The 12,828-nt window shown below is 48.7% G+C and overlaps 1 protein-coding gene across 12 annotated transcripts in view; it reads right to left on the bottom strand.

Moving 5' to 3' along the window:
• The window catches only part of PRDM16 (PR/SET domain 16), a 433,577-nt gene that overhangs the window by 25,657 nt on the left and 395,092 nt on the right, over nt 1-12,828 (bottom strand). For 9 of the 12 annotated variants that reach the window (XM_033156414.1, XM_033156415.1, XM_033156409.1 and 6 more), the window contains 4 exons: nt 7,718-7,916; nt 7,366-7,513; nt 6,258-6,411; nt 3,214-4,627 (listed from right to left, as the gene is read on the bottom strand). In XM_033156414.1, coding sequence (XP_033012305.1) covers nt 3,214-4,627; nt 6,258-6,411; nt 7,366-7,513; nt 7,718-7,916 — 1,915 coding nt within the window. The remainder of the gene's footprint in view (nt 1-3,213; nt 4,628-6,257; nt 6,412-7,365; nt 7,514-7,717; nt 7,917-12,828) is intronic. The other 3 variants (XM_033156411.1, XM_033156410.1, XM_033156413.1) reach the window with 1 other exon arrangement.

The following is a 12,828-nucleotide window of genomic DNA, read 5'->3' as shown; positions in this document are numbered from 1 at the left end:
CCCAACATGAGACTCGAACTCACGAACCTGAGATTAAGAGTCTCATGCTCTACCAACTGAGCTAAGAATATATATATATATATATATATATATATATATATATATATATATATATATATATATATATATATATCTACCCTTCCTGATTTCTGCCAAGGGATGCCTTTCTGTTGTGCCAGGAAGATAACAATGGGATGAAACCAACATTAGTCCCACTCAGAGCAGGCCCATTCATGGTTTAAGAGCATGAGTGAAGGACCTCCAACCCAGGGGCCAAATGTGGCCCTCCAGGGCTCTCTATCTGGCCCTCACAACTTTCCCAAGGCCACACCTCTCACTGGTCCTGCCTATGTGTTTCCACCTAGCTGGAAACGTGTCCTTGAGCAGCAATAATATGTTATGGGTCCAACTTGCATTGCTCTATTTTCTGAGCTTGCCAGACTGCTAACTCATGGCATCCTCAGTTGGATTTACAACCTTTGAACTGCTTTTAACTTTGAAATCTCCCCCCCCCAAAAAAAGAACCCGCTACTAATCCTTCACATCTCCCAGGAACTCACTGAGCATGTCTCCCCCCTCCCCTGATCCATCTCATTCATCTGTCTTCTGCTCCTGTGCCATTTCCTGCCTTTCTGTTTTGACTGGCAAAGCTTCCTCCAACCTCTGTTATTTTGGCACATTTCCCAACCCTTACACAGAGGTGCTGGAATCCCACTGGAATAACTTCCATCTCTACCGTTACCATCGCTATTTCCCAAGGAACAAAGTTGAAAATGGCCAAGGCCATTTTTCATAACTGGGATGGCATTCCTAGACGAGGATGATTGGGAGAGGCAACATAAAGCTTGGAGCAAAGTCCTTAGGATCTCAAGGGTGAGAACAAGGAAGCCCTCCTCATGGAGTACCAATCTGAAAAGGGATCTTGAGAAAACTCCCCCTCCTTACCCCCCCTCCTGGTTTCTCAACATGCCCAGCCAACATCACCTTGGCTGACAGTTCCTTGGCATCTTCCCATATTGATGTCATGGTTTCCCAAACTTCTCCACCGTGCATGATTTGCAGATCTCGGTTTCTGGTTTCCTAATTTTGGACCCACTTGTCCTATGCAAGCCTATATACTTAAGCTCTACACAAATCTGGAGTCCCTCAAACAGTTGGATGGTGTCTTCTGCACCTCTTTCTGGCAACTCCTGCAGCCAAGCTGATGCCAAAGGTATTGCTCTGCTTTCCTTTGGACCACATCAGCGAGCCCAAGAGTGGGATTTTGTCATCTGGGCAGCCCAGGACCCCCATACACACTGCCCAGGCTCATGCCCCAGGGAGATCACTTACAGTGGTTTGACTTCACCCCTGGAGGAGCACAACAACAACAATACTTAACAACAACAACAACAACAACAACAACAACAACAACAACAAGGGAAGAAGATCTTATCTAGGCCAGTGCCCTATACAGCTGTGCCTTGGTTTTCGAACAGTTTACTTCATGAACAACTCGGAATTCGAATGTTGCAAACCCAGAAATAGCTGTTTTGGTTTGTGAACTTTGCCTTGGAAGCCGAACATCCGATGTGGCTTCCATAGTTTCCGATTGGCTGCAGGACACTCCTGCAGCCAATAGGAAGCCATGCCTTGGTTTCCGAATGTTTCAGAAGTCGAACAGACATCCGGAACGCATGCTGTTCGAAAACCAAGGTACGACTGTATCAGACCAAGAACAATCAGGAGCGCATGTGCTGTATGTTTGAACAGAATAGATCCATTTAAATGGGCGGACCTAAGTTAGTCGTGCTCATTAATTTGCTAGAAAAGAAGTCAAGGTAGCCTATGAGTCACATATACACCTATTACATAGGGAAAAAGGCTTTAAGGTGATAACTTGATGAAAACAATCTCCTAGCCCAACAGTCAGCTTATTTTCAAATGACTCTATCCACAGGAGCCAACTCCTAGGGTCTTTGCATCCCCCCCTAAAATATTTGAGGGGGCCAGGGCCCCCCCAGAGTTAATGGGCATTGCCATTCAAATAGTGTGTGTGCACCATGTCATGTGACCAATTATGCGGGGCGGGGCTTACCTGCCCCACTCCAAATATTTTATTCATGTTGGCACCCCTGACTATCTTCTGGTGGTGGGGATGTTTGCTACAGCACATCATAAAAAAAGCAATTACACTTTTGGAGTCGTGCTCAAGTTGGTGTTCTGTTTTGTTTACCTGCCACAGAAGAAATCCTGTTCATCAGAACATGTCTGGCCACAGATATTGGCTTTGGAAAATAAAACTGCACATTTTATTTCATTTTAATTGATCCACGTGTATTCAGTTTGTCAATGTCATTGGGAATGGAGGTGAATCTATTGGCCACTGGGCTGAGGAACTGAGTTGTTTTTAACTAAAGTTATCGCTTCAATGTTAATGACCTAGCGCCGTTCATTTCAATGAATAAAATGGAAATTAATGGGCCTATTTCAGTCATGTCCATTAATTAAAGTGGGTCTACTCTGCACAGACTTTCATCGGATATAATGCGATATACCACATAACCATGTTGCAGCCACAGCTAACGGTCAACTTTTGTCAGGATGCTGTCAGCAGCTCCCGGCTGCTTGCCCAGGAAAGTCTAAAGTTTCTTACCACCCTTTTTTTATTTCAATCTTTACAGAGAGAGACTATAGAACCCAGCCTCTTGGAAAATGGCGTTGTCCCAAGTGAATCTCCACCCCCCATCTCTCCCACTTCCTCATTCGTCATTCGCATCATCTCCTCTATGGGTGGCTGCTATGGGCCCCCTGTTTTTGAGCTCTTTGCTCTCCTACTTTCAAGGCTCGCCAGGTTCTGGGAGATGGAGGCTCTGGAATGCTTTCTAATGACAACATGTTAGTTGGGTGTTGCTCTGGCTCTCCCATGATTTCTCAGCTTCCCCCCTCATCTGCCTCTGAGCTGTGACCTCCCTGTTGCAAATTTACTGTCTTCCTCTTCCTTGTCTCTGGAAGGGTTAGGATGGGGAGGTGGTCTCCACCATTCCTCCTCAGCCTAGTCCCTGAGAACTTTGCTGGCAAGTAGACCAGACCCGAGTGATTGCTTCATACACCAGGGTTGGGGTAACTCAGTAGCGGTGGCAACCCCGACCACTGCTTGCCACCACCGTTGTCGCTGGGGCTCAGTTGGCCTCAGTTGCAAACGTGTGCGATTAAGGCAGGCTATGTTAATACCTGTATATGGGGTCCATGAAAAAGGGAGACGGCTTGGCGTAATGCAGTGATGGCTGTGGCGGCATCTGAGCCTGAGAGATCTTGGGTAATACTTCACTGGCCAACAACTTCCTTTCTCCGTACACGTGGTTCCTCCGGGAGTCCCGGCTCCCATTCTGACTGGCCCGGATGCGGTTGCCGATGCTGAGATCGAGCGGCTGCTCCTCCCCAGACGGGTGAGCTGGTGGGACTTTGGGGGGCGGCAAGGCTGGCTTTATTTCTTTTGGCTTTGTGGTAAGGTCGAAGGGCGACTCGGAGCTGGTGCTGCCCAGTTTGTGAAGGTCCCTGGGCGACTTTGGTTCTGCCTTGACCAGCAAGCTGTGGTTGAGGGTGCGGTCCGTAAAAGGGTACAGCGAATGGGGGAAGTTGGGGAGGAACTGGAACGGGAACATGGAATGGTACGGGAGGGAGCCCATCTTCTTCTCCTGCATCCCCATGAAGCCGGGCCCAAAGTACTTCTCCGCGATGGAGGCAATAGCCTTGATGGAGTCGTTGGCTGCTCCTGCCATGGGGAGGAGCTGCTCTTCGGGGGGAGGGAAGAAGGAATGCTGCGAGTAGAAGAGGGGGAGATCGCTCATGTTGTTGGCGGAACTGGTGGGCACTGTGCCGCTGCTGAAATCCGGCTTGCTCTCGGACGGCTTGCTCTTCTCCTTCATTTTGTCCCGGTCGCTCTCTGCGTCGCTCTCCAGGTCAGACCCTGTCCCAGTGGTGGTATCCAGGTCCGTGCCTGTGGTGGTGTTGACATCCTCGAAGTCGCTCGCGTCTGACATGTCGCTGGTCCTGGCCTTGAGCTTCTCCAGGTAGGAGTTCCCCAGGTTGCTGCTGTTGTAACGCTCCTCCCCGGAGGCGGGGTGGCCGCTGTTGCTCACGGCCGAGATCAGAGGGAGGGCTGGGTTGCCCAGTGGGCTGGGAAGTTTGGCATCTTGAGTGTGGTTGAGGGGGCTTTTCAGCAGCGGCGTTGGAGGTAATAAAGGGGGCCTGGGGTACAGCGAAGGAGGGAAGATGCCCGGGAACCCAGGGGCGAGGGATGGGAACGCTGGGGGAGCGGGGGAGAAGGGGAGCGCTCCAGGGTGCTGCCGGGATGGGAAGTAATCACTGAACCCCAGGCTGGCATGGTTAAGGGCAGGAGATGGCTTGGATTTGTCCATCATTGAGCTGGGAGTGAGAGGCAAGCCTGGCCCAAAAATCCCCCCGGGGTTGTAATGGTTCTTCCCCTCGCAGAAGCGCCGGTGCTTGTTGAGTGAGGAGGTGGTGCTGAACATCTGGCCACAGTCCTTGCACTTGATCTGGGTCCGGCAGTCAGCATGCATGCGCTTGTGGCGGCACAGGTTGGAGAACTGCGTGTAGGACTTGTGGCAGACCTCACCTAAAGCATCAACAGAAACCAAAATACCAAACCCCAATATGAAATTAATATGAAAGAACTGGTTGGAAATCAGGTTGTGTTTAATAATAAAGTAATGAATAGGAAGGACTTAGTTGGATGCAACCTGAATTCATGATTGATTGATTTTTTTTACTGGTTTTGGGTGCCACCCTGTTGAGGTGGAGCATGTGTGTGTGTGTGGGGGGGGGGAAGTAACATAATTTTACATATAAATTGCAAACATAACCCCTCAGCCCATGTAGCTCAGTGCTGCCTTGCCCTGGTGAGCAAGCATCTTTCCCAGTTCCCAGCAGCAAAGGATCTCGCAGTAAGCAAATTTGCAGAAATGCTGCATCCTAGAATTGTAGAGTTGGAAGGGACACCAAGCATCATCTTAGTCCAACATCCTGCAATGCAGGAATCTCAACATGGGGTCACCCATCCAATTTGAAACCACACAGGACCCTGCTTAGGTTTGCAAATGTGCTAGCAGTTTGATTGCTGCCCGTCATGTGAACCTGAAGTCGTACTTTGGCTTACCAAGCCTATTACCTCACTGGAAATATTGGCTGAGTCAATTCCTTGTGTAGAACTGAAGATGACGGTCACATCCACACCATATGTTTAAAACGCATCCACTGCACATTTAAAAAGCACAGGGCTTGTCCCAGAGAACCCTGGGAGCTGTAGTTTACCCACCACAGAGGTACAATGCCCAGCACAGTTAACAAACTACTCAGCCCTGTATACCTGAAGGAGCATCTCCACCCCCATCGTCCAGCCCAGACACTGAGGTCCAGCTCTGAGGGCCTTCTGGCACAGTAAAGTTACAGGGAACCAGGCAGAGGGCCTTCTCGGCAGTGGCACCCTCCCTGTGCAACGCCCTCCCATCAGATGTCAAGGAGATAGAGAACTACACAACTTTTAGAAGTCATCTGAAGGCAGTCCTATATCGGGAAGTTTTTAATGTTTAACATTTTATTATGTTTTTATGTGTGTTGGAAGCTGCCCAGAGTTGGTTATTTCTTCTCCAAGAAAGGGTGCAGGGATGAACTGGGGAAGTGCTCTTTGCACAGACACAGGAAGAGCCTTGTGGATCAGACCAAAAGGTCCCCATAGCCTGCGACATCTGCATTGCATGCAGACGGTCCCAGGTTCGACCCCGGCATCTCCAGGTAGGGCTGGGAGAGACTCCCTCTGATTGAAAGCCTGCAGAGTCCTTGCCTTTCACTGGAGACAATTCTGAGCTAGAGAGAGATCAATGGTCTGACTCTCTATAAGGCAGTTTCCTATGTTCCTAGGATTTGGAGGGGATGGCGTGTGGGTGTGGGTGTGGGTGGGTGTGCGCTTGCTGCAACGAAACGCGTGCAGGCAAAATTGGCCCAATTGACTGTGGAGTTCAGCTTTTAACCTGTCAAAAAAAAAAAAAACCCTGCCTCAAATGTTTACTGAAAAAACAGGAGCCGTGCGTGAAGTGGGGGGTGGGAATTGCGGCAGGATTTAATCTGGTGCTCTGACCTATAAAATTACAGTGGCTGCTGCTGGCAGAGGCTGGAGGGGGTGGCGGTGGAGGCTGCAGCTCAGGATATGTGCAATTATAGTGGCTGGCCCGCTCTCGGAGGCAGCCATGACAACTTACATATGAAAGGTTTGACAGTGCTGTGAATGTGCTTGTGCTGCTTTAAGCCGGAAGAAGTGGCAAAGGTTTTCCCACAGTCAGGGCAAGCGTGCGCCCGTGCGCCAACGTGCTGAGAACGGATGTGCCTCTGGAGGTTGCTGGGGTCAGTAAACACCTGGAAATAGGGAGTGCAGAAAGAGAGAGAGAGAGAGAACTTTTTTGAGGAACAAAGCCACATAAATTCATCTCACCGTGAATTTCTGTTTACTGGCGACTTATTTATTTCATTTCATTTATATCCCACCTTCCCCCCCCTCCAAGGAGCTTAGGGCAACATATCTGGTTCTGCCCCACCTCCTTTAATTCCCACAACAACCCTGTGAGGTAGGGTTTGTTTCTGAGATTTAAGTGTCTTATTCGCTTTTTGCAGAATTGTTGCCAATAGCAAGTCAGCAATAAATCACACAGAGTAAGTGAAGTTAATGCTTTATTAGAAGTATAAGGTCAGCTTAAGAGCACTAGGCCTAATGAGCACATCAACTCTTCTCAGTAGAGTTGCGCCTAAGAGGCAGTTGTGGGGACTGAAGGTCCCTGCCTTCCCATAGCAAGTCTCCTCCTCTCCCTGGGTCCTTCCCAAGCAATCTGAGACTGTGCCTGCATGCCTGCCTCTGTTCCTCCCTCTTCATGCCTCTCCTAGTACTACGACTCCAGTGGTGAGGGGAGCCTGTTGTAGCGGGAGGGAGAGGAACCAGCCTGACTCATCCCTGCCTCTTGGCCTCCCTCCTCTCTTTCTTCTGCACTTCTCTGTCACAGACTCTCTCAGCTCACTAAGCCCTGTTGCCTCCTTAGCTGTCAACACCTCCTCTTACTCCCAGTCTTCTACCTCTGACCACTCATCTTCATCCCATTCCCACCACCTCTCCCAGGGCCCTGAGCCTTCTTCCATTGGGAGTTCCCCAGTGCCTCCCACCATTCCTCTGTGTCCAGCCAATCCATGGCATTTGCTTTATTTCAAAAAAGTCTTTCTCTGTTCCTTTATTTGCCCATCTTCAAAGGAAGGTAGGGTTGATCCTCTTGAGTGATTGGGACCACAACCAGAGTCAATCAAGGGCACCCATCACAGGCGTACCTTTACACAGTTTTCACATTCAAATCGCTTGCCGCTATCGTGTGACATCTGGTGACGAATCAGGTTTGATTTCCAGTTGAAGGCCTTCGGACACTGGTCACATTTGTACTCCCGTTCCTCAGTGTGGATGATCATGTGCTGCTCCAAGCTGAAAGAGAGAAATGGGGGGACACATTGCATGGATACTACAACTCTTCCCATCGCTAATAACTCTAGCAAGCCTAATTTTGAAGGAGGTCTAACAGGGTAAGAGGGCTACAGAATAAACCTGGTGCCCTCCAGGTGTTCTTGACCAACCCCAACCAGCCCCAGCCAGGATGCTCAGCATCTCATATGTTCTGAAGTGCATTACCTGTATTTGTTTGGGAACATCCTCTCACAATCCTTGCACTCATGGACCTGCCCATCGGAAGCCCCTTCCTGCTTGATCTCCTCACTGAGGGTCTCGTAGAGGGAGTTGACGGCATTGCAAGAGTATTTCTTGTGCCGCCTCATGTCCATCTTCGACTGGAAGAGTTCGTCGCAGTCCTCACAGCGGTACGTGTGCACTTCTAAGGAAGGAGTGGAGAACAAGACAACGTCAGAAGAGCCCAGCTGGATCAGGGTTGTTCAGCCCAGCTTCTTGTTCTCCCAATGGCCAACCAGATGCTGAAGGAGGCAGGGCTGGGGTCACCAACCTAGATGGATTAAAACTCACGGAGCAGAGGGCTGGCTACTAGCCGTGATGGCTATGCTCTGCCCCCACAGTTGGAGACAGCAATGGTTCTGAACCCCAGTTGCTGGAAACCACAGGAAGGGAGTGCGCTCTTGTGCTTGAATCCTGATTTCTGGCTCCCCACAAGCATCTGGTTGGTCACTGTGAGAACAGGATGCTGGACTAGATGGGACATTGGCCTGATCCAGCAAGGCTCTTCTTATGTAAAACACTGATTAATTTTCATGAGGACTTCCCTGCCCCCTGCACTGCCAACTGATGTAGAAATGTGGAGAAGAATGGAAGCTGGAAGAATGAGAACCGAAAAGGAACAGTTTTGCCTTGAGGCCTCCCAAAGCCACCTGGTTGGTCTCTGGGAAAACAGGATGCTGGACAAGAGGGGCCATTGGTCTGATCCAGCAGGCTCTTCTTATGGTTCTTCCTGTATCATAGAGGCGAGGAGCCTTTTTATGTCATGTGGCTGGCCAGTGGGGCCAGAGCCAAAACAATATGCAAACAATATGCAGTTGATTACTCCCCCTCCTTTTTTATTTGTGTTGAAATGAATGGGGTGGAATGACAGAACGACAATGCATCTTGCCTTATTTACGCAACCAATTGCGTAATTTGTTCTGCGAATTATGCAGGCTGCACAATTCTGTCGCAATGGCCAGTGAGAGAAGTAACGACGGTCTTGGCAGAAGGCAAACTGCAGCAGGGTGGAGACAGCGCTGCATGGGACGACTACAAGGCAGAATGGAAAACCTTCTTACCTCCCTAGCCCAGAGAGTTTCATCTGAAGGCAGACTAAAGGAGGGGGTGAGGTGGAGGGTGAACGAAAAGGCAGACATTGTCAGCAGCACTGACAAAATGCAGAGAGATGCTGAACTAACCGTTCTCCAAGACCAAGATTAATTATGTCTTTCCAAGGAGGAAAAACCAGCCTTTTAGGTTTTCCAGGGATTCAAGTATACATGTAAAAGGGGAAAAAATAAAAAAAAAATAAACTCTGTCTTCTGTTTAAATACGAAGTCGATTGCTAACCAGCTGCCGCATGAGCAACTGAAGCCAAAGGGAATTCCGAGGCACAGCTCTCTCCGCGCAGTCAAGGGGAAGAAGCCAAATTCTTTGTTTTAAAGAAAAGTGACGGGGAGGAGGAGGGAGAGAGAGAAACCTTCTAACGCACATAATAAATTATTGTAGTCAAGGTCAAACAAATTAAAAGGAGGGCAGCTATTATTAAGTTTACAAGACAGCATCCTGACCAGAGTGCCAAAACCAAACAATCGGCTTAGCGCTGTAAATTTTCCAGCAGAGCAGTTTCTGGGAGGAGAGTTGGGACAGAGCAGGATTTCTTCCTCCTTGCTTTAAACAGAAGCTTTGGTAAATTTCCTCCTCCTCCTCCTCTTCTTCTTCTTCTTCCTCTTCTTTCCTGCCGTGCTCCCCTTTTGCTTTACGGTTTCCCACCTTCCTCAGCACTGAACTCCTCCGTTTCAGAAGCTTGCTTTGCAATTAAAGCCTCTTGCTCACTCACTTCCTCTAACAGTTTTACTGCTAATATAAAACCTGTAACTGTCACTACTTTTTCTTTTATTTTTAAACTGTTTTTATTCATATTTACAGAAGAAACACATAACATTCCATTTTAAAAGATGAGCAAATAAACAGAGGCGTAAAGGAGAGAGAAGAGAGGGTTGTATCCAACGTCAGTCCTGCACAGAGTAGACCACTGAAATGAATGGTCCTAAGTTAGTCACATCTATTGCTCTCCATGGGTCCATGTTGCATAGGACTACATTGGATACAACCCTTATATACAGCCACTTTTGCATTGCCCAAAAAGAGAGACAGGGATCTTGAAAACAGAAGGTGAAAGATGACAGTGATTTCAATAGGGTTGTATACAGCTAGGTCCTGTGCGGAGTAGACTCATTGAAATTAATGACCTAAGTTAGTCATGTCCATCAATGTTAAGTAGGACCAGCCCTGGATACAACCCATAATGTTCACATGTTCTAATTCACATGTAAAATGCAAACTTAGACAGAACTATAATCCTTTGATTGGAATACAAGACATCTTACTCTAGTGGGGAAGACAGGGATCAGGTGACTGGTGTGTCTGCTCAGTTTGTGTTCCAGGTCTTAAAGGGTTCCAGGTCTTACAGGGGTCTAGGTCTTAAAGGGTTGATGGGCAGGTTCAATGCTTCGCTCTCTTTTTGTGGTTCCTTATCTTGAAACTGGACTGAGAAGACTGTTCTCTCTAAACTGCGACACGTGGTCACCCTACTAGAGAGGCTGGTTGCTGGGAAGTGGGGGTCAGAGGATGGAGGTCTCTCCCTGTTGTGCTTTGACTCCAGCTACTTCAGAAGGGGGATCCCGGGTGTTGGCTCCTCCCCATGGTCTACAGGAAGAGCAGAGGGTCTAAATGGAGGCTGGGGAGGGCTTTGGGCAGCCAAGGTGGGAGGAAACTCTGAAGGCAGCAGCAAATGATCAGGAGCATGAATGAGAGGGCGTAGTCCTGCTGCCCAGAACCAGGTATTGCCTCCCACCCACCCTGGGTGAATGGGCACTTGCAATCATCACATCCCCTCCAAGTGAGCGAGCCTTGTGGTCGAGTGCATCACGCCTCATACTTAAAAGCTTGGTGGGCAGGGTGTGGGAAATGTTGGGACATCTTCAGTGCTTCCCCCCAGTTCTGAACATCTCACCTGTTTTCTGCTGCCTGTTTTCTGCCTGCTTGAACTCTATGTCTGCTGCTGTGCCTCATGAATGAAGATATCCATTAGGAGTCTGTGTTGGATTCAACTAACCCCTTTCCGGCCCTGCAGCCAACACACTAACGTGTCGTGACACACAGTTTGGAAAGCTCTGCTCTAACCTCTACACAACACTGGCTTTTGCCTGAAATCATAATGTCTGAAATCCTTGAGAGACGCTGCCAATCAGTGTAGACCACTAGATGGACCAATGGCCACACTTGTTATAAGGTGGCTTCCTATGTTCCTTGGGGTTACATTAGGACTCGTGGCATTAAGGGAGGGGTTGAATCTCACCAGGCAATTCTTTTCTGTCATTCTTTCCTGCCCTCTTTGTCAAATTTGTGTTACACGCTTCTGCCTCATGTTCCATCAGGAACACTTAGGACATAGTGAGAAAGTAACCGGGGGAGAAGAGGAAGGGGAGAGAAAAAAAATTACATCAGGCCATAATAGCTTTCAAAGAGACCAAGGGGAACATAATTGTAGGATCTACATGCTAATCTACCAGAACCGTATCTCAAAGGAATTCAAGAGCCCTGCTCAAAATTCCTGCAGTGATAAGGGGGTCTGCCACATTTGGCTGCGGCTTGGAGAAAAAGATTTTAATTATCTTTGTGTGGAACATTTTAACATTTCCTTTCTTGTGCAATTCAGAGTTGCACTGGAAAAGCGAGGTGGGGGGGGGGAGACCGAGCCTTGTCGAAGGCAAAAAAAAGGGAGGGGGGTGTAAAAAAGAGGAAAAGAAGAAAGACAAAGTATTTTAAAAAGTCAAATGTTTGATGATGATAGGTTATTATGTTTGGGAAGCAATTAGCCGGCAACTGCCTGCTACTTGATACGCTATTAGGAGGTGGTAGATAAATACTGTGGCATGTCAAAAATGGAGCATTGTTGGAAGCAAGGTAAATGGGTTTTTTTTTGGGGGGGGGGTTCGCCCCGCCCGGGTAGATTCAGAAATGTGTCATTTTGGAATGAAATGAAATGTATGATGCTTAACAGATCTTCCAGGACTAAGCAGTCATCTTCTCCCATTTGTTTCATTTCCTCCCTCGGAATCATCACGCCTACAGTCCAGGAAGGACTGTACCACATGGCTGCTCAGAGTTTGCCTTGAGAGCCCAATTCTGAGGATGGGTTAGCGGCATGGAAGCTGTAACACCTTGGCTTCAACCCAGAGCAAGATGCCTTTTCCTTTGTCAGACCCGCTGTTCCATCTAGTTCAGTATTGTCTACACCAGGGGTCCCCAAACTAAGGCCCGGGAGCCGGATGCGGCCCAAGCACCTTCTAGAATCATAGAATCATAGAGTTGGAAGAGACCACAAGGGCCATCCAGTCCAACCCCCTGCCAAGCAGGAAACACCATCAAAGCATTCCTGACAGATGGCTGTCAAGCCTCTGCTTAAAGACCTCCAAAGAAGGAGACTCCACCACACTCCTTGGTAGCGGCCCGCGGACAGTCCGGGAATCAGCATGTTTTTACATGGGCAGAATGTGTCCTTTTATTTAAAATGCATCTCTGGGTTATTTGTGGGGCCTGCCTGGTGTTTTTACATGAGTAGAATGTGTGCTTTTATTTAAAATGCATCTCTGGGTTATTTGTGGGGCATAGGAATTCGTTCATTCCCCCCCCCCCCAATATAGTCCTGCCCCCCAAGGTCTGAGGGACAGTGGACCGGCCCCCTGCTGAAAACGTTTGCTGACCCCTGGTCTACACTGACTGGCAGCCCTGCCTGGAGATGATAGGGATCGAACCTGGGAACTTCTGCATAAAAAGTGGGTGCTCTTCCACTGAGCTATGGAACTTCTCTTAAGACACGGGGAAATAGGAAAGTGCCTTATACCAAGTCAGACCCATTGGTCTACCTACACTGACTGGCAGCAGGATATGTGAGAGGAGGCAGTCAGAGCCCTATCTGGGGGTGCCGGGGGCAGAACCTGTAGCCTTCTGCATGCAAGACAGACGCTCTGCTTTTGAGCTACAGCCCTTCCCATGCCCACAGGGCAACA

The sequence above is a fragment of the Lacerta agilis genome, chromosome 8, assembly GCF_009819535.1.
Source record: "Lacerta agilis isolate rLacAgi1 chromosome 8, rLacAgi1.pri, whole genome shotgun sequence".
Taxonomy (NCBI): Eukaryota; Metazoa; Chordata; class Lepidosauria; order Squamata; family Lacertidae; genus Lacerta; species Lacerta agilis.
The sequence above is the reverse complement of the archived record's forward strand: the minus strand, read 5'-3'. Positions and strand labels throughout refer to the sequence as shown.